Source organism: Penicillium vulpinum (genome assembly GCF_028829585.1).
Source record: "Penicillium vulpinum strain IBT 29486 chromosome Unknown utg000001l_segment0_segment0, whole genome shotgun sequence".
Classification (NCBI taxonomy): Eukaryota; Fungi; Ascomycota; class Eurotiomycetes; order Eurotiales; family Aspergillaceae; genus Penicillium; species Penicillium vulpinum.
The window spans coordinates 3218448-3245019 of record NW_026643241.1 but is presented as its reverse complement, the minus strand read 5'-3'; the positions used below and the strand labels follow the sequence as shown (position 1 = coordinate 3245019).

General features: G+C 48.0%; 12 protein-coding genes across 12 annotated transcripts; 5 read left to right on the top strand and 7 right to left on the bottom strand.

The window, feature by feature from the left end:
• Nucleotides 1-454: 454 nt before the first annotated feature.
• N7479_001175 (beta-N-acetylhexosaminidase) lies at nt 455-2230 on the bottom strand (the record flags this gene model as incomplete). The annotated part of the gene is made up of 1 exon (XM_057248872.1): nt 455-2230. One exon carries the CDS (start codon nt 2228-2230, stop codon nt 455-457), a length of 1776 nt encoding a protein of 591 aa, XP_057113304.1.
• Nucleotides 2231-2666: 436 nt separating this feature from the next.
• On the bottom strand, nt 2667-3605 carry N7479_001174 (dihydrodipicolinate synthase family protein; the record flags this gene model as incomplete). Its single annotated transcript, XM_057248871.1, has 1 exon — nt 2667-3605. One exon carries the CDS (start codon nt 3603-3605, stop codon nt 2667-2669), a length of 939 nt encoding a protein of 312 aa, XP_057113303.1.
• A 944-nt stretch (nt 3606-4549) lies between these two features.
• On the top strand, nt 4550-6494 carry N7479_001173 (acetyltransferase SAS4-like domain-containing protein; the record flags this gene model as incomplete). Its single annotated transcript, XM_057248870.1, has 2 exons — nt 4550-5291; nt 5350-6494. The coding sequence occupies 2 exons, from the start codon at nt 4550-4552 to the stop codon at nt 6492-6494; spliced, it is 1887 nt and encodes a 628-aa protein (XP_057113302.1).
• Nucleotides 6495-7574: 1080 nt separating this feature from the next.
• Nucleotides 7575-7778, bottom strand: N7479_001172 (uncharacterized protein; the record flags this gene model as incomplete). Its single annotated transcript, XM_057248869.1, has 1 exon — nt 7575-7778. One exon carries the CDS (start codon nt 7776-7778, stop codon nt 7575-7577), a length of 204 nt encoding a protein of 67 aa, XP_057113301.1.
• Nucleotides 7779-9632: 1854 nt separating this feature from the next.
• Nucleotides 9633-10025, top strand: N7479_001171 (uncharacterized protein; the record flags this gene model as incomplete). The annotated part of the gene is made up of 3 exons (XM_057248868.1): nt 9633-9641; nt 9705-9806; nt 9867-10025. The coding sequence occupies 3 exons, from the start codon at nt 9633-9635 to the stop codon at nt 10023-10025; spliced, it is 270 nt and encodes an 89-aa protein (XP_057113300.1).
• A 1543-nt stretch (nt 10026-11568) lies between these two features.
• N7479_001170 (neutral amino acid permease) lies at nt 11569-13187 on the top strand (the record flags this gene model as incomplete). The annotated part of the gene is made up of 5 exons (XM_057248867.1): nt 11569-11741; nt 11804-11817; nt 11872-11944; nt 12003-12334; nt 12406-13187. 5 exons carry the CDS (start codon nt 11569-11571, stop codon nt 13185-13187), a joined length of 1374 nt encoding a protein of 457 aa, XP_057113299.1.
• A 1142-nt stretch (nt 13188-14329) lies between these two features.
• On the bottom strand, nt 14330-14590 carry N7479_001169 (uncharacterized protein; the record flags this gene model as incomplete). Its single annotated transcript, XM_057248866.1, has 1 exon — nt 14330-14590. One exon carries the CDS (start codon nt 14588-14590, stop codon nt 14330-14332), a length of 261 nt encoding a protein of 86 aa, XP_057113298.1.
• Nucleotides 14591-15285: 695 nt separating this feature from the next.
• Nucleotides 15286-15852, bottom strand: N7479_001168 (DUF3807 domain-containing protein; the record flags this gene model as incomplete). The annotated part of the gene is made up of 2 exons (XM_057248865.1): nt 15286-15771; nt 15829-15852. The coding sequence occupies 2 exons, from the start codon at nt 15850-15852 to the stop codon at nt 15286-15288; spliced, it is 510 nt and encodes a 169-aa protein (XP_057113297.1).
• A 333-nt stretch (nt 15853-16185) lies between these two features.
• On the bottom strand, nt 16186-17177 carry N7479_001167 (HVSL domain-containing protein; the record flags this gene model as incomplete). Its single annotated transcript, XM_057248864.1, has 3 exons — nt 16186-16600; nt 16651-16876; nt 16931-17177. 3 exons carry the CDS (start codon nt 17175-17177, stop codon nt 16186-16188), a joined length of 888 nt encoding a protein of 295 aa, XP_057113296.1.
• Nucleotides 17178-19750: 2573 nt separating this feature from the next.
• N7479_001166 (uncharacterized protein) lies at nt 19751-20410 on the top strand (the record flags this gene model as incomplete). Its single annotated transcript, XM_057248863.1, has 2 exons — nt 19751-19823; nt 20139-20410. 2 exons carry the CDS (start codon nt 19751-19753, stop codon nt 20408-20410), a joined length of 345 nt encoding a protein of 114 aa, XP_057113295.1.
• A 2047-nt stretch (nt 20411-22457) lies between these two features.
• Nucleotides 22458-24141, bottom strand: N7479_001165 (MDR family MFS transporter; the record flags this gene model as incomplete). The annotated part of the gene is made up of 2 exons (XM_057248862.1): nt 22458-23912; nt 23974-24141. 2 exons carry the CDS (start codon nt 24139-24141, stop codon nt 22458-22460), a joined length of 1623 nt encoding a protein of 540 aa, XP_057113294.1.
• A 719-nt stretch (nt 24142-24860) lies between these two features.
• N7479_001164 (fungal specific transcription factor domain-containing protein) lies at nt 24861-25619 on the top strand (the record flags this gene model as incomplete). Its single annotated transcript, XM_057248861.1, is given in 3 exon segments — nt 24861-24869; nt 25018-25413; nt 25425-25619. 3 exon segments carry the CDS (start codon nt 24861-24863, stop codon nt 25617-25619), a joined length of 600 nt encoding a protein of 199 aa, XP_057113293.1.
• Nucleotides 25620-26572: the final 953 nt, after the last annotated feature.

Below are 26572 nucleotides of genomic sequence, written 5' to 3'. Positions count from 1 at the left end.
TGGATGGATGGTCTTGTGATCTGTTGGTTGGTTTGGGTTCATTTTGGGGTTGTAGGTTTGTTTGCTTGAAGGAGATCGGATTGGATTGTATTGTGGCAATGGGCATAGATATACATGTATGGAGAGGTGTATGGAGCGGGCGAGAGGTTGGGGTTGGGGTTGGGGTTTGATTTTGATATGGGCTGGGGGATTTGGTGCCTGATTGCGATTGGAATTGGGATTGGGCAGGGAGTAGAGATATGAGAGGTATTAGTGGCTGGCATAGGTTGTCGATCATAGTAGATTAACTACGGTGGTACTCCGTAGATCTAAAGTGGATATGAAATGCATGTATCCCAAAAGAGCTTCTAATGGATTGGGTATCGAAGATAGACTAAGTATATACAGACGGGTAGACAGTAGCCAGGGCTAGCTGAACAGTCATTGAGCACTAAAAGTCCAGCTTAAACCGCAATCAAGAGATTACAGTCTGGTTTCTATCGAGACCGCAAGAATGAGGGTGCTGCAGGCAATACTTGGGCACAAGAGCAGTGGCCATCACACCATTAGCAACAAGGTATTCACGGAAGTTCAGTATACGCTGAGTGAGGTTGTTGGTGCGCTTTTTGCCCGCAGCATCACGGTTGCCAGACCAGACGAGCTCACCAAGAGCAGCGGCGCGAGGCCAGAACGCGCTGGAGATGGTCACATCATCGACCTGCTCCGCCCACAGCGGTGCCTCGGCGCCGATAACGTGCTTCGCCTCAGAGGCAGTGAGGTTCGTAAGGAAGTCATAGTCGTAGATACGCTGCCAGGTCTTGTAGGGGGCGCACCAGGAGCCGCCGGAGCCGCCGTAATTGAAAGTCACCCCGCCAGCGGTGTTAAGCTGCTCGTTGTAGCGGGCATCGTTGGTGACAAAGCCGCCGTGGCCGCAGTCAAGGTAGAGGAAGTCAGAGGACGAAACGACTACGTCGTAGCCGGACGAGGTGAGCTTCTTGATATTACCATCGCCGCTGTTCCAGCTCTGCATGACGATGTCTTTGGGCACGTGGTGGGCGCTCTCAGTCGCGATGGCCATGTCCTCCCACATCATGAGACGGCGGTGGTCGCCGACACTACGGAAGATAGGCAAGGAGTGGTCAACCCAGTACTGAGCAAGGTCTCTGTAAGTGCGCGAGGGATCCTCGGCAAACCACTTAGTGACGTGGGTACTAAAGTTATAGCAATTAGTCTGGATTTCGTCGCCACCAACGTGGAAGAAGTTGTCGCCGAAGATGTTAGACAATTCTTGGTAGACGTTGTTGACAACTTCGTAGGTCTTGGGATAGATAATATCAAGCTGGCCGGGATTCGGCTCGAGCGCGGTGTGTTCCTCCCACACATCATTCGACCACCAGGTATTAGCACAAGCCACAATCTCCGGGTCTACCTGTTGCCAGCCCGAGGCAGAGTGGCCGGGCATGTCAACCTCGGGGATGACGCGGACACCTCGCGCGCGAGCATAGGCTTGCACACGGCGCATGTCGCGCTCGCTATAGATTTCGCGAGGCGAGTAGGCATCCTTGGTCATCTCAGGGTAGGAGCGCATTTGCATGGGCCATGATTGAGCATCATCCAAGTGCCAATGGAGAACATTAAGCTTGGACAAGGCCATGCCGTCGATTTGCTCGAAGATCTTGGGAACGGTGATGAAGTTGCGACCGGTGTCCATCATGATACCGCGGTAGGGGAACAAGGGCGCATCATTGATCTTGACAGGCTGTTCAATGATCAAGCCATTCTTACCATCCGAGATGATAATCTGCTGTAGGGTGGTGAAGGCGTGCAATACACCCCAAACTGTCTGGGCCTTGATCCGGATGCCGCCATTGGCTACCACCAGTGTATAGGATTCATCCACACCATGTTGAAGATCGGCATCGTTGTCCACCACTTGAATATCGACGTTATGGATGGCGGAGGGCGCGCGTCTGGCCTTGGAGGCAGGGGTCGATGTCGGGAAGGCTGGGTAGGAGGCGAAAGGCGCTTCAACAGCGGCAGGAACCCATCGCAGGGTGATGATTGTCTCCCATGCTCTCTCCCAAGCTTGAATGACCACAGGAGAGTGATGACCCTTCAATTTCAAGTGATTGATTTGGATTGGACCGGAGGACCCCCAGGTGATGTTACGGGGGGCGGGAAGTGGATTCACCTGAACGGCGGATACAGCGGTCAGGGCCCCGAGCACACTCAGAACAGAGGCGAACTTCATATTGATAAGATGAGTGATGATGAGAATAAAAAGGACTGAGGCAATGAGATAGCCAGAACTATTTATGTTCAGCTGCATTGCCGATCGTCCTCGGAATGGACATTGATGCAACCTGGGGCAGATTCGAGATCGGGGAATCAACAAACAGCCCTGGAGCTATCCCTTGTTACATTTGCATCCCGGACTAAGTTTCATGTGGTTTAGAGGAAATTAAAGAGAAAGTGCAACCTCTTCATGCAACTTCAATTTCCCTTAATAGAAGAGCAAAATTAAAAGAGGGGAAGAACTACGGAGCTACGGATCTACAGATTCTCAAAATGACACAGTCACACTCTGGTGTTGATCTATCAACAAACCAAAATTGAAAACACCTTGAAAGCAACAGTAATTTCCACTTGGGATTTCAGGTATCATAATTTAATCTACTTCATATCCATTAGACTGTCTCTAACGACTTTTCAAGCTCCATCCCCTCACGGAACTCTTCTTCGATGGCTGCCGCAGCCTCAGTAGAGGGTACGACACAGGGTCGTCGAGGAAGACCCCCGTACCCACGGTAGGATTGCAATCCACTCTTAACAGCAATAAAGCCACCATGGATAGCAGCCCAGTCTGCGCGCGCAACAATAGCCTGGACCTTCTGCGCCTCCTGAACCTTCCCAGCCCGATACAACTCCATAACCCGCACACACGAGCGAGGAATCATATTAGCAAGCCCACCGATAATACCCGCCCCACCAGCAATCAGCGTCTGCAGCGTGAAATCGGCCGAGCCACCAAAAGTCAAGAAATGCGGCTTCGCCGCCGCAACACGAGCCAACTTACCCGTGTTGCCGCAAGTGAGCTTGCACCCGATAATATTGGGGTGTTCCGCAAGGGCCAGGATATCATCTGAGCTGAGATCGAGACCAGACTGTACGCTGGGGAAGTTGTAGATGAGCACAGGGACGGGCGAGGCATCGGCCACAGCTCGGAAGTGGGCGCGCATGGACTCGGCGCTCACAAGTGCCCTGTAGTAGCTTGGCGGGAGCACGAGCACTGCATCCGCGCCTGCTGCACCGGAGTCCTGGCAAAGTTGGATGGTTTCACGTGTTGAGGCGGCACCGGTGCCGGCAATCACTGGCATATTGGTATAGCCCGCTGCGTCGACGGCGCGACGAGTCGCGGCTGTGATGGCCCTGCGCTCTTCGCGGTCTAGATGCACGGCTTCACCATTGCTGCCCTGGGTTACTAGGCCGGTTACCCCGCTACGGGCGAGATAAGTGGCGTGCTTCTCGACTGTTGCGAGGTCGACCTCTTCGTCGGGCTTGAAAAATGCTACGGTGGGAACGTAGACACCGTGGGGGAGGGGATTCCGCTTGGTTCCGTTGGTCATTTTGCAGGGATTGGAGAGGAGTTGAATCTATTGGTCTGTTAGTGTTAAGTTTCTCCAAGTTTCCCTAGGTCTTCATACCAAATATCAGCCACTGGAGGGGAATGAAGGATATCAATGTTGGCGAACCTTCAGCTATTTAGCTAGGAAACCTCCCCCACGTTCACCCCACTGATTTTGAAGCCTAAACTTGGCGAATCTGTGGGAGTTGATGTTTTTAGTATTTTCGGATATCATTTTCCCCTCCCCCCACGCTTTTGCGGGGTCAACGCGTATATGCGGCGATATATATTATTGTCCACAGTTTCTACTTATTACTTCAACATCTTCCCTATTGGGAACACAAAATCGGAGCTCTCTCTTTGTGTTAGGTCTTGTGCTACGATCTGGATATACCCCTGAATGTGCTAGTCTATTAGTGATGTATATCATGGCCCTGGCCAAATATCCAAGCTCTCAGACTCCCTAACCCCTCAAATATGGGAATTTACTAGAATGCCGACATTACAATGAGTTGCCGTCCCCCACACCGAGGGCCGTGGGGGTATGTTCTTTTCCGAAAGGATTTAGGATATTTAGGATATAATCACATTTCTGTTGGAGCAGAATTAATATAGGGAGTCATCGAGAAGAAATAAAACCGATAGAATCCAAGGGTGAAGGGTCTACCAGTATTAGAACCGTTGCCTATACCTAGGATGTCTGAACATACTGAACCGATTATATTAATTCTGAATAGAACAATAGAATACAAAGCATTGTGAATCTGTGAATAGATTCATAAACACAATAGATACTTCATATCTCCCTGGTTTATAACCTCAACCTCCATCGGCATCTGCCAAGAACTTCTCTGCCCATATCTCATCCCTAAATCCCTGTAAAAAAGGGATTCTCCCCAAATCCACCACCTTACAATGAACTAATCTCCCTCAAACAATCTATTAATGGCCCTCCTGTCGCGGCCATCTCTCCGCGGCTCTGTGCGACGGGCGCCTGAAGAACCTGCCGACGGTCTGGCACCGCCGACAAAGAAACCGCGCATCCAAGAAAATGGCGACCGCCGCAAGAGCTCTCCCGATTGTCTCGACACAAAGGATCCTACGACTGCAAACGTCCGTGCCAATTCCCCCTTGAAACCTTCGCGCCCGCGCGCCTCCAATCGCACTCGCCGCGACTCCTCTTCCTCGGTAGACTCCAGGCAATGGGCGACCCCGGCGACACGTACCAATGGAAATGGGAGCTTCAAGACCCCACGCGCCCGTCGTGATCAAGGAACCCCTTCCGGAAAGGATTTGTTACGCGACCTCTATGAGTCGCCAGATCCATTGGACACGATCTCCCCAGCGCCGTCGGTCGCGAAGCCGCGCACCGCCACCCCGGCGAATTTAGACTCGAAAATCAAACCGCCCATTTCGCCTGTGACCCGCACGACTCGTCGAAATGAGAATCGATCGCTGACTGACGCTGACGAAAACGCGATCAAGGAAGAGGGTGGCGTGGATGGTGCGACTCCGACGCGAGGTAGCAAGAGCAAGGCGCCTGACGTTGAGCAGCCTGCATCGGAAGACAAACGGTCGGAAAGACGGTCGTTGCGTTCAACCGATACCGGACTACGGTGCAAGAGCGAACTTGCGCAGTATTTCCACAACTATGAACAGATTATCAGTCTGGAAGACCCCGAGCCTGGTAGGCTACTCGGCCATGAGTGTGTTGAGCGCATGGACTGACGTTGGATACTTTACAGAATTCCTCGCTGCCAAAACAACCATAACTCTCGTGGAGGATCTATCGCAACCACCACCTTTCTCCCCCAAGCCCGACCCTACACCCTTCGGTAACCCGCTACTCAAGCTCTACGACTGTGAAAAGATCACCCTCCCCAAACCCGTATCAAACAAACCCGTAATCGACCCATTAGGCGAGGATATCTATTTCCGCGCGCACCGCAAGTTCGAACGACAAGAGAAACAACTCCGCAACATCGAGCGCAACCGCGCCCAACACGAACAGCAAGTCCTAGAGCGTCTCCTGGACGAGCTACGCGGCCATGACTGGCTGCGTGTGATGGGCCTGACGGGAGTCCACGAAAGCGACAAGAAGCTCTACGAGCCGAAGCGCCATATATTAATACAAGAGCTTGTTGCTCTGGTCAACAAGTTCCAAGCATGGAAGGACGAAGAGCGTCGTCGCAAACTGGAAAAGGAAAAAGCACACCCTGTGCCAGGCACCGAGGTAGCACCCAATGCCCTGCCACGACAGCACTCACGCAAACGATCCCGTCCTGTTGAAGACGTGGACAGCTTCCCGGCACCGGTGACTGATTTACAGAGTACGCCAGACGCAGAACCAGACCCAAGCGACGTCGACGCCTTGGCTGCGCGTCAGCTTCACGAGGAAGCTCGGTCAGCGGGTGCCGCTAAACTGCGCAAGACAACGCCGGCTGCTCGCAAGCCCATCTCCAACTCCGTCCCCAACGCCAACACTGTCAACACCAACGATCCCGAACTAAAGTCAACCCCCACTCCCAAACGTAAAAAGCCCAACCCAACACCTACTAAACCTCTACCACAGCCGCCAACTCCAACTCCAATCCAAAAACCTGCTCGACCCCTCCAACAAGCGCCCCTTTCCTACTTCTGGAACCCCGCCCCCCGAGGTGACGGCCCCTTCACGTCATTCTTCCGCCAACGACATGTGCGCGAAGCAGCCATCGCAGCAACAAAAGGTATCCGCCGCGGTGGGTCTCGGTCAACCCTCGCATTCGGATATCCGGTTCCCGATCAGACGGAGCGGGAATTCGAGCTGCCACCGGATATTCTGAATGAGGATAGTATTCAGCAGTCGCAGCGGAAGAGGAGGAGGCTTAAGCGGGGTAGTTTGGGGGGTTGAACGATAGGCGTGTTGTATTGGTTCTACAATATGGTGCATAGTGGTTCATGGTGCATGGTGCATGATATGGTGCATTAAAAATGAATGGTTGATGCATGGGTTTGTATGATAGCATTTTTACTAGCATGGTGTTCTGTGTTTTGCTTTTTTTTTTTTGCTTTTGCTTTTTATCTTGCTATTTCGGACTGAAAAGTCTGTTGGTGTTGGTGTTGGTTGGTGGGATTCGGATTCATTCTCGGCTGAGGCCTCTATTTTATTTTATTGTACAGATACATTATTTCATGGCCAATCCGATATTATTGAATAGATAATAGGTATTATCCTGAATTGGATACTCTGTATTTCCAGTGTAAGTACATATATGCATGTTTTATGCAGGTTGGTGATATCGCTGCCGCTGTTGGTGTCAAGGACATGCATGAACTCGCATATGACCATTCTAAGATGGCGCATTTACGCAACCGCCGAGATGATCCTCCACTGCACTAGTAGTCACAGTGCTTTTGCGATGTGTTCATCACGCAACCTACGAATGTATTGATTTAGTCTTCGTATTCAGGTTACAATTGTGTGTGCTGGTTCGTAGGTTCGCGCATTCATGCCATATCGGGTGTTGCATTGCGCCATCTCTGCTTTGAGACTAAGATCGTCGAGCTTCTTGTTATTAAGGGGATATATTCTGCCAAGGATGTGTGAGTGTGTGTGTCTGTCTTGGTATCGATATTTTGCTCCGGATTCTCCGGTAACGTAGGTCTCAAGCTTGAAGTATGCCTAGACGATGAGGTTGGCGAAGAAGGAAGCCTAATAGTAGATACAAGCTTAAACGGTAACACAATTGGGTCCACCCTGCTATGCCTACAAGATCGAAGTATATAGTAACTACATACATAGTTAACTTCGTTCTGCACTATATCAAAGATTTCCTGGAGGATAGTTTGTCTACATAGGAAAGCACTCAGACTACTCTGAAAAGAATCGGTACATAGAGGATGAGAAAGGCAGCGATGGGCGCAGGAATATGATCTCATCTGGCCCCGATCCATTTGTCGTACCTCAACATGCGGTCCATGTCACAGGGAGTCATGAAGATCCTTGCACCTGATCCTTTCCATCCTTAAGCATCGGTGCAATAGCGTCAGTGGATCGCTTGACTCTGTTTGCTGTAGGGAATGTGGCATGGATGCTACCACGCATGTGAACAGCATCGTTCGTGCAGGCTAGGAGGTTTAGGTGGACACATGATTGTGCGCCGTAAATATTGACATCGACATCATAGGTAACCATTTCGACGATTATGAGCAGTCACCATGACACGCTTTTGTAGAAAGAAATGGCATTATATTGCTGCTGTCGAGAGCAGAGAGAACCTATACTTACAATAAACCCCTTGGGTAAAGACCCGGACGAATGCTATCCATATGTTTGCTTTCGGCCAGTGATTGGGTGATGCTTAAGCCTCTGACGCAGGGGCAATGAGATATCCTCTTGAGTCCCCACGATATAAATTTATTGGAGTCGAGTTCGAACAAACCCTCAGGGTTCAAAGAGCACATATAGACACTTTAGAGTGGCTGATATAAACTTAATCCCAGTAATAATGGACCCAACGGCATGGCTGAAAGACCTTCAGGTCATGTTGGCTCAATGGAATAAGAGACACTGCTATCAAAAAAGCCTCTAAACAAATCCTCTATTATGATAGTATAAATATCTATAAAGTTCAATCAGCTAACCCAGGATTACAAGCCCCAGGATTACAAGCACTCTTCCACACGCATCTCAACCGAGTTGTTCTTTTTCTTCACTTAAGGTCCAATGACAGGAAGAAGTGGCTTCAGATTAATAGGTCCTTCCCAGGCCATACAGACAAATAAATCCGCCGATGAATTAGTCTCATATTTGAGACCTTGCTAGCATCTTCCATATCTCCTGCATATACGTTGGTTCGGACTGAGACTCCCGGATTCGCCGAAACTGGGCTCCGTCTTATATAAAATATCCACATATTTCACAGTTCTGTTGGATCTCGTTGAATTTGATGATCCTATTGCGAGGAAGGGAGAGAGTGCCAATCTAGAGGTGGCTAACAACTTGTTAGGTATCATCAGCCGCTGCATTGGCTTCCTTCTGGTCAAAATCTGGGGCAAACAGGTTGGGAGTGCAATGCTTTTGCACGCTGGCTGAGCAGTGTAGTTGTGTCGTGACAATCCTTAGGCTGCATCGTTTGGCCCGGCTCCACGCAGATAGACACAAAACAGCAAGATATATCTCAAAGCGTCCGAGCTTTCATCAGTTTCTTTCAGTGTTCCACTACCCCTGTCACCTTTCCCTCAAGAAAAACCATGATCGCCTTCGACATCGACAGTGTTCTCGTTTGTTTATGTCGCCCTTGGTGGCCATGTATGTTCACTCGTCAGATAGTCGCACTCCCTCTCTCATCTCTGAGGAGGCCTATTTCCGGTTGGCTATCCGTTAAAGCAATGTCACCAGGGGGTACGCAAGTGATCTGCCTAAGCTGTGGGAAGGTATCGAAGGTAAGAAAATAGTTGGTCAAAGATGATATATCAATGTAGTCCGGAGCCCGATGAGGTGGGGGCTGCCTTCCTGCCTAAGGACAAGACCACTTTGCTCCGCATCTGGATGGGACTTCCTCTCTCTTTCTCTCCCCTAGTTCAATGGGTTTCTTCTCCATTTTCCTTCCCTACAAAGCCCTACCGTGGTCGTGGAAAATGCTGCTTCAGAATCCATAGACTATGTGATATGCACCTGTGGGTAGACTGACTGGCAATCGCAGAAGACCGATGATCAAACTCGAGAAATATGAATGGGATTCGACAAACCAGTGATTTCAGCGGACTGAAAACATCGCCATGAGAAAAAGGAGAATCTAATAGAGTCATAATTCCCCAGTCGTCTAATGTGTTCGTTTGTTGACGTGTCTTTGTCATATTCTTGGACATCTTGCCTCCTATCTTATTTTCCTTTCTTCATCCCCACTTCGTTCACGATTCGGTTTGCGTCTCTCAAGTATCGCTCTAAAGAGAGCAACCGTATCGGCAAAGTCTTCAGCTGCTGGAAAGGTTCATAAGAACCCCCCAAAGGTGACAGAATAGACCAAGGTCCTTGCCGGGGCTCCCAATGCCTTCTGTAAGCTCCAGAAGAACCCCATTCCGGTGGAAACAGCAAGGTGCATTTATTGCTTCCGAATAGCAGTCCGAGACTGAGAAGAAACAGAACGAGGATAGTTCTCGTGACGTGTTCATGTCGAAGCTGTGCCAGGGCTGTCCGCAGGCTCGAGATGAATGCGAGGTGGTGAGTGCGCTTCGGCTTTTGGTACCATATTGGTTGCATGTTTTGCTCATTCCAAATCAGTCGTATGAAGGAACCCGTGGTCATGGGTTTGGATTCTGGCACGGCAATGCAGCTGGTTATGGGGTCACACCTAATGTAGTTTTCCTTTATGAGAACGAGATTGCCAGTGTAGCTGCTGTCACATCTCGAGACTTTTGCTTTGCCATTGGCTCTCTCTAATACCCAGTTATCATCATTTTGAGCTTCTTCTCAGAAGAGTAATATGAAAATCAAATTTATTAACAGTTGGAACTGACGTCCAAATCTATGAAGAAGTTATGCGACGAATCGTAGATATCCTCCGCGGACTCACGTGCTTGCTTCACATACATTCTATGACAAGTGTCATCAATCCTACTTCATGTCTCGCTCGGCCTTACCGGGGAATTTGGAAATTCCATCTCCACTATACCCGTGATCAGCTTGCTGACCTTTTCTTAGGCCTCATCTGCGGCCTTAAGTTCGTTGTTATGCCTGCCGCCCATCACCGCGGGCTAACTCGTCTAAGATTGCCCGTATTAGCACACTTTAGTGACTTTAGTGACATTTTGTGTGATCAAGAGTTTGTAAATATAGCCGTCACTGCACGAGAGATCTGATTCTGGGATTCTGAGCCTTGGGCTGTCTGTGACATTGAGGCTTTTCACTTTTCACCTTAATATTTCACCCTTTGATCTTCCCGTTTTCTTCTAATTGGCAGGCTATATGTCATGCTACATACTGGAACTAGTTGCAATTGCCTATACCCCCGAGATGGCAATTGGTAACATAGACAAGGCACGTGCTAGTATCGCTCAAAATATCCCCATGGACCAGACGTTCCAAAGCCCAACCCACAGCAAAACTTCGTTTGGACGATCTTTGATGCCGCCCTATTCTTCGTGCATATCTTATTTTGAACATCTGCAAGCTCGAAGGGATTAATATGATATTCGCGAGGGCCTATCGGACTCTCATCGCCAAAAATATTGTCTTCTATCTCTCCAAGAACACTTCAAGGACTTAGTTCACAATGTATACCACTCAAGTGATTGCTTCTATCCAATGAGAGAATAATAATAGTTAACCCAGATATCCATATGGGGTCATAGAATAAAAAAGGAACCGGAATTAGTGACCCAACTCCGACCCGATCTACACCAGAACGCCTCCTACAATTTAGGGCATATAAGCACGCGATCAAGGTCATTATAGGCTAGACTGATAGAAATAAGCTTATCAAATAGAGTTTTCCGGTAAATCCTGCACGCGGGCCGAAATATTTGCCTCTGATCTCTTTGCCCTTGAAAATTTCATCATTCCAAGAGTTGAACCCCTGGAAAACAGTCAGGTCCCAACCTCTACATAGGAGGCCGGCATCGGAGCGAAGTTTTCCTTTTCCCCAGTTTTGACGGGCAGATTTGGATATTTGGATCCAGTGAACCAAGTCCTTTTTGGCCTTTCTATTACGTCGCTTCGAGATGATTCGTCGTCTCGGTCCGCAGGTCGGCGATCCACATCTGTTTCGGGTGGCGGATGCTTTATTCTTCAATTTACTGTCTGAGTGGGCGCGTTTTTTTTTGCTGAGTTGATTTTTTATTACTATTTTCCTTTCGTTAAGATCTCAATCTCCCATTCAGTTTGTTGTATCAAGAGATTGGCTTTTTGTTCTTGGCTTTTTCGATCGATCCCCGACCTGATATCTACTTCCCGAGTATCCGCCACTAGTTTTGATATCTTCGCTATGAGATCCTCACCTGCTGGTTTGGATGTTCTTTCCGACGAAAAAAGTTCCTATATCAATCCTGCGGACTTGCAGTCTGATCTAGAGAAGTTTGATGAAGTCCCCAAAGTCAGACAAGATGCCTTTGGTGATGAGGAGTTCGCGGAGGTCAAGTACAAAGTACTCAAGTGGTGGTATGTTTGCATAGCTTGAAAATTGGATTTTTTTTTTTGTGGCTAACTTGTATCTTGTTTAGGCAATGTGGTCTACGTATGTGACAACGGGTTATATCACAATCAACCTCCACCTCTAACATTCTACTAGTCATGGTCGCCGAAACAGTATCACTAGGTGTGCTGTCCCTGCCCGCCGCTGTGGCTGGTCTGGGACTAGTTCCGTAAGCTGACCTGCTTGATCTATGTAATCACAGTAATTGGAGCTAATTATATTCTCAGCGCGATCCTCGTCTTGATCTTCCTAGGTTCACTGGCCACATACACCGGCTATGTGATCGGACAGATGAAATGGAAATATCCACACATCTCTACGATGGCAGATGCCGGTGAAGTGATAGCAGGAAAATGGGGACGAGAATTCCTCGGTGGTGCACAGATCATCTTCCTCATCTTCGTCATGGCAAGCCACCTGTTGACCTTCACCGTTGCTATGAACACCATCACAAATCACGGCACCTGCTCCATCGTCTTCGGTATCATCGGCATGGTCGTCTCCTTTATCTGTTCATTACCTCGCACTCTAGTAAAGATGTCGTGGCTGTCGATAGTTTGTACGTTTTCATCCCTCCTCCCTCTCCCGCCCCAAAAATCCAAACCCAATCACTAACCCTTCTAACCCCAGCATTCATAAGCATCATGACATCAGTCATAATCGTCATGATTGCCGTCGGTATCACAAAACCCGGAACAGGCGTCGTCGCAGTCGTAAACACAGACCTCTTCCACGGCTTCACGGCAGTCTGCAACATCGTCTTCGCCTTCTGTGGCCACGCCGCCTTCTTCGGCCTAATGGCCGAACTCAAAAACCCAAAAGACTTCACAAAATCCCTCTGTCTCCTACAAGGCATTGATATGGGCCTGTACATCACCGCCGCGCTAGTGATCTACCGCTACGCCGGTAGCGACGTGACATCTCCAGCGCTGGGCTCTGCCTCACCGATCGTCGCGAAAATTGCATATGGAATCTCCCTGCCGACTATCATCATTGCTGGTGTCATTAACGGCCATATCGCGTTCAAGTATGTGTACTTGCGTATTTTCCAGGGTACGGACCGAATGCACAAGCGTGATTGGATCGCCACGGGATCGTGGATCGGTATTGCGCTCCTGTTGTGGATCTTGGCGTGGATTATTTCCGCTGCGATTCCCGTGTTCAGTAATCTGCTCAGCTTGATTACGGCGCTTTTTGCAAGTTGGTTTACGTATGGTCTGAGTGGGATCTTTTGGTTGTTTATGAATAAGGGGAGGTGGTTCTCGTCGCCGAGGAAGATTGCGCTCACTTTGTTGAATTTTCTTGTTATTTCTGTTGGTGCTGCGCTGTGCGGGCTTGGTCTTTGGGTCTCTGGGAAGGCTCTTCATGATAACCCCAGCAGTGCGAGCTTTTCTTGTGCGAATAATGCTTAGCTGCATGTTCGTTTTTGCGTTTCTGTTGCTGGGTTAGCCTGGCTTGTATAAAACTGTATCTGGGAAGGGGTTTCTGGCGCTCTGATTCCGCATTTGGCGCATTTGTTTTTGGTATTTTGGATACCTTGTTTTGACCTCGAGTTCTGCTCGAGTTGGCCTTGTCTTGCGTATTTACTGTCACTTGCATATATACACCACAGCGCGATTTGTAAATAGATGTGTACGAAGATAATCATATGCTGAAAAATCGACTCTTCGCCTTGCCGTGGATATTACCTAGGAGATAATACCTGGCTTTCAAGTGTCTGTCAGCAGTCCCTGAAGTAGGCAATAAGTGTAAGCTTGCGTGGGCGATCAAGCAGGCCTAGGTTGCGGGTTGCAGCTGGGTTCGTTTCAGTCAATCATCTGTTTGAGAATGTGCGGTTTGTAAATGGGGCTTTATTGAGAACATCATGATGCGGTTGAAGCTTAGAGTAGGGGCTAAGCTTGAGAAGTCGTTAGGTGCCTTGGATGCACTTTGGTTTTCGGTTCGATGGTTCCGTAGGGTGCCGACTAGGATTAGGGATACGTTGGATATAGGAGGAATTGTCAGCTTTTCTGTGCTGCTGGGGTAGTGAGTTAGCGGGCTTGCCATAAGCGATATCTCTGTACCAGTTCGATTGTTGACGTTCGGGAGGTCCAGCATAGGACCGTTTCAGGTGCGAAGTTCGCCCGAGTGAAGACGAGAAAGGCGATTAGTGAGGAGATACTGGGTTTGACGCACCTAGTTTGGTCCCTGGGATGAGGCCATGGCTGCGATAACGCTTGACCAAGAACAATACATTATAAATTTGCGGAGAAAATGGTGGCTGAGTGAAATTTTTGTCTTGATAAATTTGGTCTTGATAATCGAATACGCCGAACAGTTATGCTCATTGCTAATAGTGCGCTAGTTTAGAACAGCCCTGGAGCCCTCATGGCACATATGACTAAGCGTGATAATTTTGTGACGGGGCTGACAGGTCTGATATCGATGTTCTACAAGTGTGAGGGAGATAATCTGCAAATCCGGATGATCGGATGTCACGTATTCAACAATGTTAATATTGTCACCCTTGGCGACCGCGAATTTCAGATGCGAGCTGTCTGTACCGATGAATTAATCAACTAGCAAGGACGGCCAGTCGCTTTTGTTGAGTAGAATCATCGAGGTCCCACAGGTCTTTGGGGTGGATTTTGGGACCACGAGTGACCTCGATGTCCCAGCGCAAACCAATTAAATTGATGACACCAGTATCCAACTTTACGCCAATGAAGTCGATTGCCAGTAGAGAGTTGGTACCAATCTCCGGATTGTGGTCAATACGGTTGCGTTTGGTTCCAGGACCAGCAGAATTCATTCCATCATTATCTCGCTCGGACATCCAGCGATATGAAGAGACTGCTGAGAGTGCTGTGGGAGCAGTAGGCTGACGGTCCTTTGCACGGATGTGAAAGTCACATGTTTTGATCAAAAGAACCCGACGTGAAGTAATGAAACTGGTAAGCTGTTAGGACCGCAACCCAACATGTGTGCATGTGAGTGAAAGGTATGAAGAAGCCCTTAGAGAGAAGATTAAAGTCGTCAATGCCTTACACATCCGCAGATGGTATGGCTTTCTGGCTAAGGATGATACATGTTGTTCATCATGAACGGGCAAGGGTGCAGTGGAATAGAAGGTGGATAGTTTACCGCTTTATCAGTTCTGCGGGGAGTTCGGGGTTCCAAGGTTGTTCGTTGGATCAAAGATAGAGGCTTCTAACTGATAACGTGTTAGAATCCCAACGAAAAATATATTGCCATTTGATTCAAAGGTATGAAGGAGCCCTCAGAGAGAAGATTAAGGTCGTCAATGCCTTACACATCCGCAGATGGTATGGCTTTCTGGCTAAGGATGATACATGTTGTTCATCATGAACGGGCAAGGGTGCAGTGGAATAGAAAGTGAATAACTTACCGCGTTATAGTTGCCTAAGGAGGTTGGCATTGTCCATTGGATCAAAGGTAGGGGCTTCTGGCCAGGTACTCCATCTGGAGGTGAGAGGGAATTTGACTCGGACATTGTGCATATCAGGTAAATCAGTCATTGTAGGAGATAATCCTACGACCTTGGTAGGGCATCTGTGACACTGATGGCCTTTCCATTTGTGTTTTGTCTGAGTCGTCCCCGTAGTCCAGGAGCTTGGTAGTCTTGTGCTCTGGGGTGTGTCTCTTAGACCCCTTTCGTGACTGTGACCGTTTCTGGTCGCCACCCTGTTTCTGAGACCCAGCATCTAGAGGTCGCTTTTCCGGTGCAGTGTTTGCTTTATCCTCTGATGCATTATCATCTAGAGACGACTGCATCCGAGCTTGGTATTGCGTTTCATCATCCCGCAGCTGCCTCTCTCGTACCAGAGCATGGATTTCACTATGTCTGAAAATCCGAATCTGCTCGTCTGTAAGTGTGCGCTTCACTCCATCCGGGTAGTATCCGAGATCCTCGTCTGTGGTCTGGTTATTTTCAGGGGGAAACACCGCCAGCTGTTGGCCAGGGAAGTGCTTCGATTGGAAGGTTTGGAGATCATCCTAGACAAGACAGAGAAGTTAGAAGACATCTTGATTACTAGTTCCGGAGAAGCTCACCACAGTTACGTTTGGGATCTGCATGGTGACCCGGTGTTGAGAGGAGATTTGTTGTTTGGGGCGAGCTTAGCACCTTGAACCTCGGGAGGGTTGGTTTTCTGCCAGAATAATGTAATGGCGGTGAGGATTGAGCCCGCCTCACTCTCCTCTGCCTCGCGTTCGATGATATGATATCTGAAGTTCAAAACAAGTTGAATGTGTATTTTTCTTTTGGATTTGTTTGCCAATATGGCTACAAGAGAAAAATATGATTTTACGGGAAGAAATCCTGTCGAGACAGATCAGGTTTCTTGATCTTCTGTTTGTCAAATACAATAAATCCTTCTCCTTTGTTTGCTTTCCCGTCAAATTTGCGTTTCATGGGGTTTTTCCTAATGGTATACTACCGACAATATTCCCAATCTTTGCCTTGACACTATCGAATTCAACCCGTATTTCCCGCAAAGCTTGCAAATCGATCCCGGCGACCCGTTCACGTTCCTTCGGGCCGGGCTCTGACAGACTCCAAGCAAGTGAGATATGGAAGCACCCCGAGAAATCATCGCTGCTCAGCATGCCGCTTCTATCATGGAAGGATACATTGGTCTGCTTTCCTTGAGTCGAGGAGGTTGCATAAAGAGATGGTTGGCCAAAGCGAGCAAGGATGTCGTTTGATACCTTCAAGAGGCGGTTCAGACCATCATGTTTCGGTCTCTGCACGCCTAAGACGAGAAAACAGCGTGTTTTCTCATAGTTAGATGACCAATATAAAGTATCCGGTTGGACATCAAATCTAGTTCGAGCATTAGACGATGGTCAAGAGATTAAAAGACTGCCACATACGATAGGACATGCGAATCATGGATGGCTTTTTGCAGCGCCTCAGTAAATGAGACACGCTGCTCGGTGCGAAGAATCACCGGCCGAGATAGACTGATATGAAGGGGTAGCTGGGCACCGAGATCGCTATGAAGAAGACTGTGCACCGTGGGCGCTTTCTCATCTGGCAGATTCCCAGAGTGAGCGATGATATCTTCAAGGAGCGACAGCTCGTCTTTCCCCGGGTACCCTGTCAAAGTTAGCTCCCTGTTCAAGTGGCATGACACTAGGGCCTGGAACTCACACTCGAGGTAAAGGTGTGTTGGCCAGTTTCCTTCTACATGAGGAATTACGCGTGTTCGGCCGCCATGAAGGCTGGGGTTATCTTGCACGCTCACACGTGTGCTCGAGGCATAGAGGTTGTGGAATGCTGCAGGTAGAGGCGGCAGCGATGGCCCTGGATGATTGTCGTGGCGAGGTTTCTTGGTTGGGCGGAGAGAGGATCTAGACTCTGAGTCGGATTCTGAATCAGAATATTGTACTAGAGTCATCTCCGATGTGACAGGGGAGTTGTTGTTCTGATAAAGCTCTGGGTTCTCTGATGTGGAGCAAAGGCTAAAGTCGGGAGCCAATCATCAGTCTCAATTTCATCTCTAAATTTAAATTTTGATATTGGCACCTCTACTATGTGGAAATTGTCTCGAGTTCCCATATACAGTTATACGTTCTTTCTTGTCTACTCTCACATTGTGTCGCTGGGTGTGAGGACTGAGGAGTCGAAGTAGAGACCAACAGCCACTGAAAGCCCGGACCGAGCGGGTGCAATATGTAATATTTGGTCTACCTCTGCTACAATTGCCTCAATACTCCCTGTATCTCACCTATTCGAGCGACGGTTCGCAATTGGAAGAGGATGCCGATTATTATATTCAAATTGGGGTACCACTGGTCATAAACCCTGGTTCCTGCTACACTAATGAAGGGTACATATACTCGAAAACTGGTAGCACACCTTTGCCCAAGGTTCCATTCGTCAATAAAAACATTTCAATGCCCGTTTAAATCATGATCCTCAAATCTAGGCACTATATCTAGGAGGAGATGTTTGGAGCTTCGATATCTTGGGTCACGTATGACAGAATTTCGTTGCATCCTAGATTCCACCCCGGTCACAGTGGCTTCGGTTTCCTAGTCCAGCAGAGTGCAAGACACATCAAGGGCTAATCAGATATCTGCTGGGGGGATTGTGGGGAGACTGTGGGGAGCGAATGCTTCTAGACTCAATCTTCAGATTTGTGGAACGTCTACTTGAATCTTGCATGTCAAGGTGACAATCATTAGTTAGCAGAACAATCACAAAAGCGGCGACACCACACTGCATTTATGAACACGATTTATTTCTATTAAAAGTTCTCTGTTCATGATCAAGCCTTGGGGCGTGCTTTGTTTCATAGATAGAGGACTGGGTAGCTTCATATCTTCTTTAGTGAGCCTCTGGGGATTTATAGGACTGATCAGAGACACTACCCCCCGAGGCGACAGAAAGACTATACCTGGTTTCAGTGGGAATTATTCTCTCCAATCCTTTTTGTTGGAAACAGTGTGATGACAGGACATACAAATCTCGAGGGACTCAATATCATTCGAAGCTAAGTCTCAGTCTGATCAGCTCTACCTAGGGTGGGCCCGTATCTAACACAGTTTCACATGTTAAGACTGCACTAACACAAGCTGCGCATTAGCTCAACCCAAATATGAAGTCAAATCATATGTTTGCTATCCTCGGCGTTGCATTTGCTGCAACTGCTTCCCTATTCCACAGGATACGGTATGTCTTCAAGACTTGAGCAATATCTGGCCAAGTTGGTACTCCGAAAATCTACTGCTAGTTACTCGTAACAAATAATTTCCTGCAATTCCCCGCTGCTGGTAGTTATGGCCACCCCGGCGGAGGTCAGTGGGGCGGAAGAAGATACCAGATGGAGTAGGGGCGGCGGTAGGTATATTATGGATGGGGCCATAGCGGATGATGGGAGTTGTTGGTAATTGAATTTATTCCATGCATAAACCCTCTCCTTTTCATCAAGCTAGTCCAATTCTTTTATTCTATGGCTCCAGTGAGAAGGGCGGATATGACAAATGTGGCAGTGCATGCAAAGATACATCTTTCGTAGCGAGAGTTACATTCCACTCTCGCGACGAAACCACCTAATTCACTATTCAAATAACTAGGACCAGCAGCTTGTCCAAGTGTTTATTCTGCTATCCTGAAAGACCTTTCTTTGTCTTATCACTGGAGTAGTGTAGGTCCTTAGTAACAAATGTACTTCATGGAAGAGGAAAATGATGAAACTTATTACATAGATGTATCTGTAAGTTACTTTGGACCCTAGAGATATATTAATCGGGTTAATGGTGGTGGCTCCTGGAATATCATTGTCGTCATCAAATGCACTGAAGAGCTTTTGGAACTATGCAGTGCGACTGAAACGTAATAGACTACTACCCAAAGGTATATGTTGAGTCTCAATGCCTACATAGTATGCAGTTACCCCAATGAAACTGATAAAAGAGCTACAGAAATTATTGCAGCTAACTGCGCCTTAGGTGGATGTACAAGTCAGGATCTTTAGGTTAGATATGCAATTTGGCAAAATATGTACATAGTAGAGCCGATCAACACAGAATATTGAGCTCCCACATCATCGTTTTCAGTGAGACAGCTAGACCAATCGTGTACATTACTATGAACAATAGGCGATACCTATACCTGGTCCAATTCTAATCCCAACGGTTGGACAGCATGGTTAACTGCAAATTTGATGCATACCACCGTTGGACTAACAACCATACTTACTTGCAATCTGATTTTATTGACGAAAAGACTTTCTCTCTCAAACCATCGATGACCGTCTAGATCTATTTCCGATGTAAAATCCAAAGAAGAGATCGAATATAAATTGAATGTAATTTTCCACTTTTCTAGATTTTATTCTATCAACCAACAATCTATCAAGATCTGGTGACAATATAACTCAACCCAGTGAGCATAACTGCGCTTTTCTGTTCATATAAACCTTCAAATCTAACCAAAACAGGTGAGCAGTAGTTCAACAAAGTAAAGATGAAGCTCACTATGATCCTTACGGTCCTTGGCCTGGGCCTTACCGCTGTTGCGGCCCCTGCTCCGCTGCACCGTACGCAATCCTTTCCCTTCTAGTGAGAATAACTTTTAATAAAAATGAGTTCATATAGAGCTTCAACTACGTGACGTTCCTGCTCCTCATAAGGATGTTCCTCATGAGAAAGAGCCGGGCAAATACACTGCAGTGGAAGTTCCTCCGTCAACTCCTCCGACCCCTCCAACCCCCCTCCCACACCTGAACATGTCCCTGTCCCCGTCCCCGTCCCCGCTCCTCCTACCCCTCATAAGGACAAGGATAAGGGCAAGGACAAGGAGGATAAGGATAAGAACGTCCCCTATGAAAAAGGCCCGAGTTATTACCCTGTAGTGGAAGCTCCTCCAACCCCACCAACACCCCCGACTCCTCCCACCCCTCCTTCTCCTACTTATTCCGCTCCCGTCAATGCTCCCGGATATCCTTATGTCAATGCTCCGCCGATTCCCCCAACTCCTCCCACTCCCCCTACTCCTCCGACCCCTACTGGTGTGTATGGTCCGCTTATCGGTGACAACAATTACCAAAATCTTCCTGCTACTCCCCCGACACCCCCCACTCCTCCCACACCTCCCACTCCTCCTACCCCTTCTGGGGGATACTGAGAAGTTATTGGTTGGAAGATATATCACTGGGAGGTGGTGATACTGCCAGTGTTGGGAATGATAGGGAAGCTGGACATTTAGGACTTGGTTCTTGATGTTTGATGCTTGATATTAGCGAATATTGACTTGACCCAAAATGCCGACGTTCCTTGAGTTATATCTTACTATAACTAGCTAACGATTGAAGTTTCAGTTCTATTTAACTACATGTATGCTATAATAGTTCTGACTTCATTTTTTTATATTCTTGTACGGGCAAACTCTCGCTTTGTAACGAAAACATGGTTAATGAACCAGACAATTAACACCTTCACTATCTGTATATATCTGCTTGATCTACCTCCTGAAGTAGATCTCAATATTTAGAGACCTACCCAGTTGCTATGTCTACATGAATAGTTTGGTTTTCCTGCGTGATTCTCGACAAGCAAATTTAGTTACATACGTAACATACACATCTATGTACCTACATAGACTGTGGGACAGCACAAACCACCTCAACACGTGTAACGACCGGATTGATGGAAATTAATTTGATAGGTCAACATTTAATCTGGTGTTCTATGACCTGAGATTGAAGGGACATTCCAGATATAAAGCTAGTGGGCTCGCCCACTCTGCAAAGTCCTCTTTCTATATTGGAAGCCACAACTGAGGGTCCACTTAGGTAGTAATCCCTTACGCAAGATCATCTTGGTTGTCGGGGATGAAAATACGCATAGAAGAATCTTCCTCTTTTGAGTAACATGCCTGAGAATTCTTCATTGTTAGCAGCTATAGTGAGTAAATTCGAACTTGTATTGAGTAAATATTTCCACGAGTGGGGAAGTAGAAGAGCTGAGTTGTCAACAGTTATTCTCACAGTACGCCATTTCCTGCTTAATTTGAGATGTAACGTGGGATATTTATTGACCGATTTTTGAAAACCCAAAAATTGAGGTATAAGATGAACGCTTCATCCTGAATTTGGAACACCTTTAGGCTAATCTACTGCCAAGCACACAGATTACATATAAGGTAAGACGAGGTTCCAAGGTCACTTCTTGCAAATCTGATTTATAGACTGACTCATGTAGAAGTGACCAAGTAAAGATGAAAATGGACACTCTTCTGGCAGTGTTGAGTACCGCTCTTACCGCTGCTTCTGTTCCTGTTCCTGATCCGCAAAGTGAGTGTTATTTCAACGTATAAATTAGTAGAAAACTTGATTATTGGTCTAAAACTATCCAACAGAGTTCTGTTGCGTGAGAATCTCACCCGGCCTGACCCCTGACCTGTATAAGACGGCGCCACTGTGTGAGAATGTCAACTGTTCATTTAAACGCGATATTGAACCCATCAACACCCCCCTGCTATTGCTATTGTAAACGGGGGACCTGTGAAGTACTGCATCCGGTCACCTTTTCCTTTTCAGAATTGGGTAGTGGCCCAACACGCCGTCACGTAATCTCCCTTCATGCCCTCCGACATAAAAGACCCATCTACGCCGCTCTTCCTCCTCCTCTCTCACTCTTCCATTCTTCCTACGTCTGAATATTGCACTCATTGTTGTGCCCCTGCAATCTGTCCGCCTAATCGGACACCCTTTTTGCCCTGCACGGCTCTTATCCCTTGATATTCAAACTGCGACTGAGCCCTTGTTACCAAAAACGAATTTCCACCCGTAACCTGGGACGATGAGCTGCTCCTGAACTTGCACCCAGCAACTACGCCCCAGTTAAGGCTAATATGCTCCAGTATCTCGATCATATTCTTTGCGAGGAAATTCGAGCCAAAATTTAGCATTTCCACAGTCTTCTAATTTCTGCTTCAAGAACAGAGCTAAGAAACACGAGTACGAACATGGTTGGATATGCAATAACATTGTTTTTGATAAAGTACCAACATCCTGCCTAAATATTAAATACAATCCCAGCTTTGTAAATACAAGGTTTCAAAATAAGGCGCGCCTGATCAGCGCACTAAGGCTGCCTTTGACCATTGGTTTATGAAGTGAAGTGGTAGTACAGTTCAACACACCTTTCCTCGCATGCGCAGACAAAGTTGCTCAATCAGCCGGGACAGATACCTTGTCTTTCTTGATCGTCTTCCATTCCATCGTCAGCGCCGGGATTATCATCAAGCAAGAAACTGCCACACCGACGATGAATGACCGGCGAAGACCATCATTGTACACAATCAGAACCTCAGTCAGTTTGTCAGCTGGTACTGTATGGACGAGGCCCGTCGCGCCAGCTGCTAGAACCTTGGCAGGATCGATCCCCTGGATATAGGGCAATTCTGCGCTGAGGTAATTCTGGAAGAGTGATTGAGCTACAGCAATGAAGACCGCACCACCAAGGGATTGAGAAAAGAACATGAGCGAGACACCGATAGCGACCTCTTCCATTGGGAGAATAGTCTGTGCTGCTAGAGACGGCTGCTGCATTCCAGTACCGATACCGATACCAAATAGCACCTGGTATCCAATCCAGGCAGCGTGGTTGGTATCTAACTTAAAGGTCGTCATCAAACCTGCACCAGTCGACATAAGAGCCGCCGCGACAAACATCCATGGAACATAGTATCCTGTCGCGGTAATGATACCACCGGAAAGGATGGCTCCGACAACAAGCGCGAGGACCATAGGAATCGTATCGATGCCAGATTTTACGGCGGTGGTGCCGCGCACTCCCTGGAACCACAGCGATAGGGTATATAATGTAGAGATAAGCCCGCCACCGACGCACATAGCGAACACGACCCCACTAATAATGCTGCGCTGGTTGAAGATATGCGGAGGAACGGTCGCATCTGTCTTGAGCCAGACCTGCACGAAGACAAAGGCGATCATTAAGATCCCTGAGATCACGAATAGCGCGATAATACGTCCATTCGCCCAGGGGTAGGCTGTGCCGCCCCACTGTAGGGCAAGCAGGAAGCAGATCACGGAAGGGAGAAACATTGCGCTGCCTAGTGGGTCTAGGCGGAGGATCTGTCGCTTCCATGTGTAGGTGGAGGTATCGGACGGGGACGGGACCGCTAGAAATAGGAAGAGCACTAAAAGGGTGAAACCGCCGATTGGAAGATTGATGTAGAAGCACCAGCGCCATGTAATCTTGTCTGTGAACGCACCGCCTAGTAGGGGTCCGATAACTGATGAGAAGCCGAATGTTGAGCCCATTAGACCGACGTAGATAGGCCGTTTAGCTAGCGGGACGATCTGTGCGATGATCACCGTCGCGCCAGAAAAGATACCTGCTGAACCAACACCTGCTATCGCACGTCCCACAATAAAAGCATTTGAGTTGGGGGCACCGCCGCAGAGCGCTGATCCGACTTCGAAGACCAGGATCGCGGCTAAGAAAACGCTCTTGGTCGAGTAGTAAGTGTAGACTTTGCCCCAAGAGAGCTGGGTCGCACAACTTGTCAAGAGATAGGCACTGGCATACCAGCTAATATCCTCGAGGGCATTGAATTGGTTGGCGATTCGGGGGACTGCAGTGGCAATGATAGTTCGATCCTAGTGCGAAGGAGTCGTTAGTATATTCGTGTGAACAACGGTGAATCTATGAAAGCCATACCAATGCAACTAGAAACATAGCTAATAGAATTGAAACAATGATTACAGCCAGCCGCATCCCAGTTGGAAATTGACTATCGTCTTCTTTGACCTCCGAGGGCTTCTCGTTGGCAATCGAGCCATTGTCTGGCTGATCAAGCCGTTGCTCTTCTTCTACCGAATGAGCCATGATCGAGAATAGTTAAAGGATGTATGTGAGTGATTTGCAATAAATTGGCAAACATAATTCGGGATTTCCAGGGAAAGGAGTAGACTATAAATACTCAATAATACACAAAACGACGCAGTGGGATGAACAGTGTCTCGGCGCCGAACCTAACAGTCCACCTCATTGCGGGACCGAGGGGACCGACGGGTAGCGCCGACACACCGAAGGGTCCGAGTCATACATACCCCGTGACTCCCCTTGACCTAGACCTCACCATATACGCCCGTAAAGACCCTAGGAATTTTTGCTGTGTATATATGAGTGTAAATTTTCTCCATGGCTTTAAGTCCAGGGTCGAAACCCGACTCCCGACTTTGGTCTAGGCTGGGCCGCTGAGGGGCCCCGTCACATATTATAAGACCCTTCAACCCTTCTTCTCGCTTGTACTCTACGTATTATTAACTGTTGTAATAATTGGCATTATTTCATCTTCAGGTCCCAGCCTGGAGTATTACTCGCGGTCACTCATGTGACTTCTGCCAACAGCATAAAGTGCGCTGTGATAGCCACCTACCGTGCTCAACCTGCCCTGCGGAACGGACAGGAATGCATAAGACGCATCTGGCCGAAAGCACAGGGCCGAAAAAATAAAGATTCTATAGTTAGCAGAGTTACAGATTATTTGGCAAAGCGACTTGAGCTCTGCGAGAGAGCACCTCAGGCCCACGGAATATCCCTCGATGACCGGGGTGAGCCCGACAAGAATCCTTCTCTTCGTCTCACCAATAGCTCATAATCAGCCTAGGAAGGCCATTTAGTGAGTAAGACAGTACAGTCTCGTTATGTGGAGAAGTGAGGTAGAAAATTGAACTCACTCTTTCTCTCTACTCCGAGAAGACGTCATCTGATCTGGTTGCCTGGTTCTGTTGCTCTAGTCCCCTCTGGCAAGGCTTGACTACCAAGCCTAGCAGATGCAGCAGTGCGGTAGATGAAATTGAGAGCAAACCGCTCGAGAATGTGGATGCGGAGAGGGTTCAGAGGGTTCAGCTGGCGACCCGCCAAAAGTACGATACGCAGACTAGGTGGCCGCTAACCGGAATTGCGAGTCGCATATCCCAAACCATGGGCCTCCACCGCGAACGCAGCGTCACATTGCTACCTGTCTTCGAGTGGGAGATGCGGCGCGGACTCTGGTGGCAGGCTCTGCTCATAGACAGCCGCGCAGCACAGCTGTGTGGTGTAGCCATGAACGCCTACTCGTATTCTTTCTGGGACACCGAAAGTCCACGCAACGTGAGCGACAGCGACCTGTCGCCGTCAACGCGGGAGTCCGTGATCGGCCCGGAGCCACGGAAATGCTCTTCTGCGAGATCCGATTTGAGATCGGCGATTGCATGCGTAAGTTGACAGCCATGGAGCATCAACCGGTGGTGGGTACCATGGCCGAGAAGATGATTGCCGAAGATCTAACTAGGAGACACCTACCTAAAGGACTGTGACCCTTCGATCCCCTTCCACCAATTGGCTTTATATCTGGCAACCCGAAATCCCCGTCGATGTGCCGACCTCTCGCTGGAAGACAGGGACCATATGCCTTTTTTTGTCTAGATTGTATGTATTGAAGTAGCTTCGCTGGTTCTCGTATACATTGTAGAGGGGGCCTCTTCTACGGAATAGCGGTGTAAGCTAGTAAGCTGAATTTGTGTTCTTGTGCGAGAAGTAAGAGACTAGAAGAATATCCCATCTTTTCTTCTACAAACTACCCTTGGGTTTCCTTCTCCTATCCTCCGCTACTCAACAACCTGCTAGTTCTGCCTAGTTCGCAGACAGACAATACCACGCGTCAATGTCCAGAGTACCCCACTACAACATGTAGTTATGATGACACGTCTCTGGATATATATCAGATGCATCGCATGGATTAGTGAAATTTGGTAACCTTGACCTCAGTATAATAATACCAAACCTATTTCATAAGGGGACATCTATGGAGAATTTGCGACCACAAATTCGAGGATTTCTTTGAGTGAGGAAATGCAATATGGCATTGAGAAATCGGGGAATTATCCATCTGAGAGAGGCGGAGATGGTTCGGACGGGGTGCGAACATATGGGGTTGGATAAGATGACTGTTTTTCGGAAGAGGAGCTCATGAAATAGAGTTAGTTTTGTTATCGGTATCAAGGGAAGAGCCTGGGTTATCACTCAGTTACACTCGTTGACAGTGAAAGCTGGAGGGTATGTCACATAGTCGAGGCTCATCTGGTTGAGCCCTACAAAGGACCAACAACACCTCCAAAATGGCACTTGGGGGTTTGTTGGAGCGTCACCTTTACGAATGTTGTGGTGGCTTTCTATATTGAATATATACGTGCATGGAGGTAGCCTCGTTCCCTGTAGCTCCTGGTACCTTGGCTAGGGCTCGCAAAGAGCCAGCATCACACCTTAATTT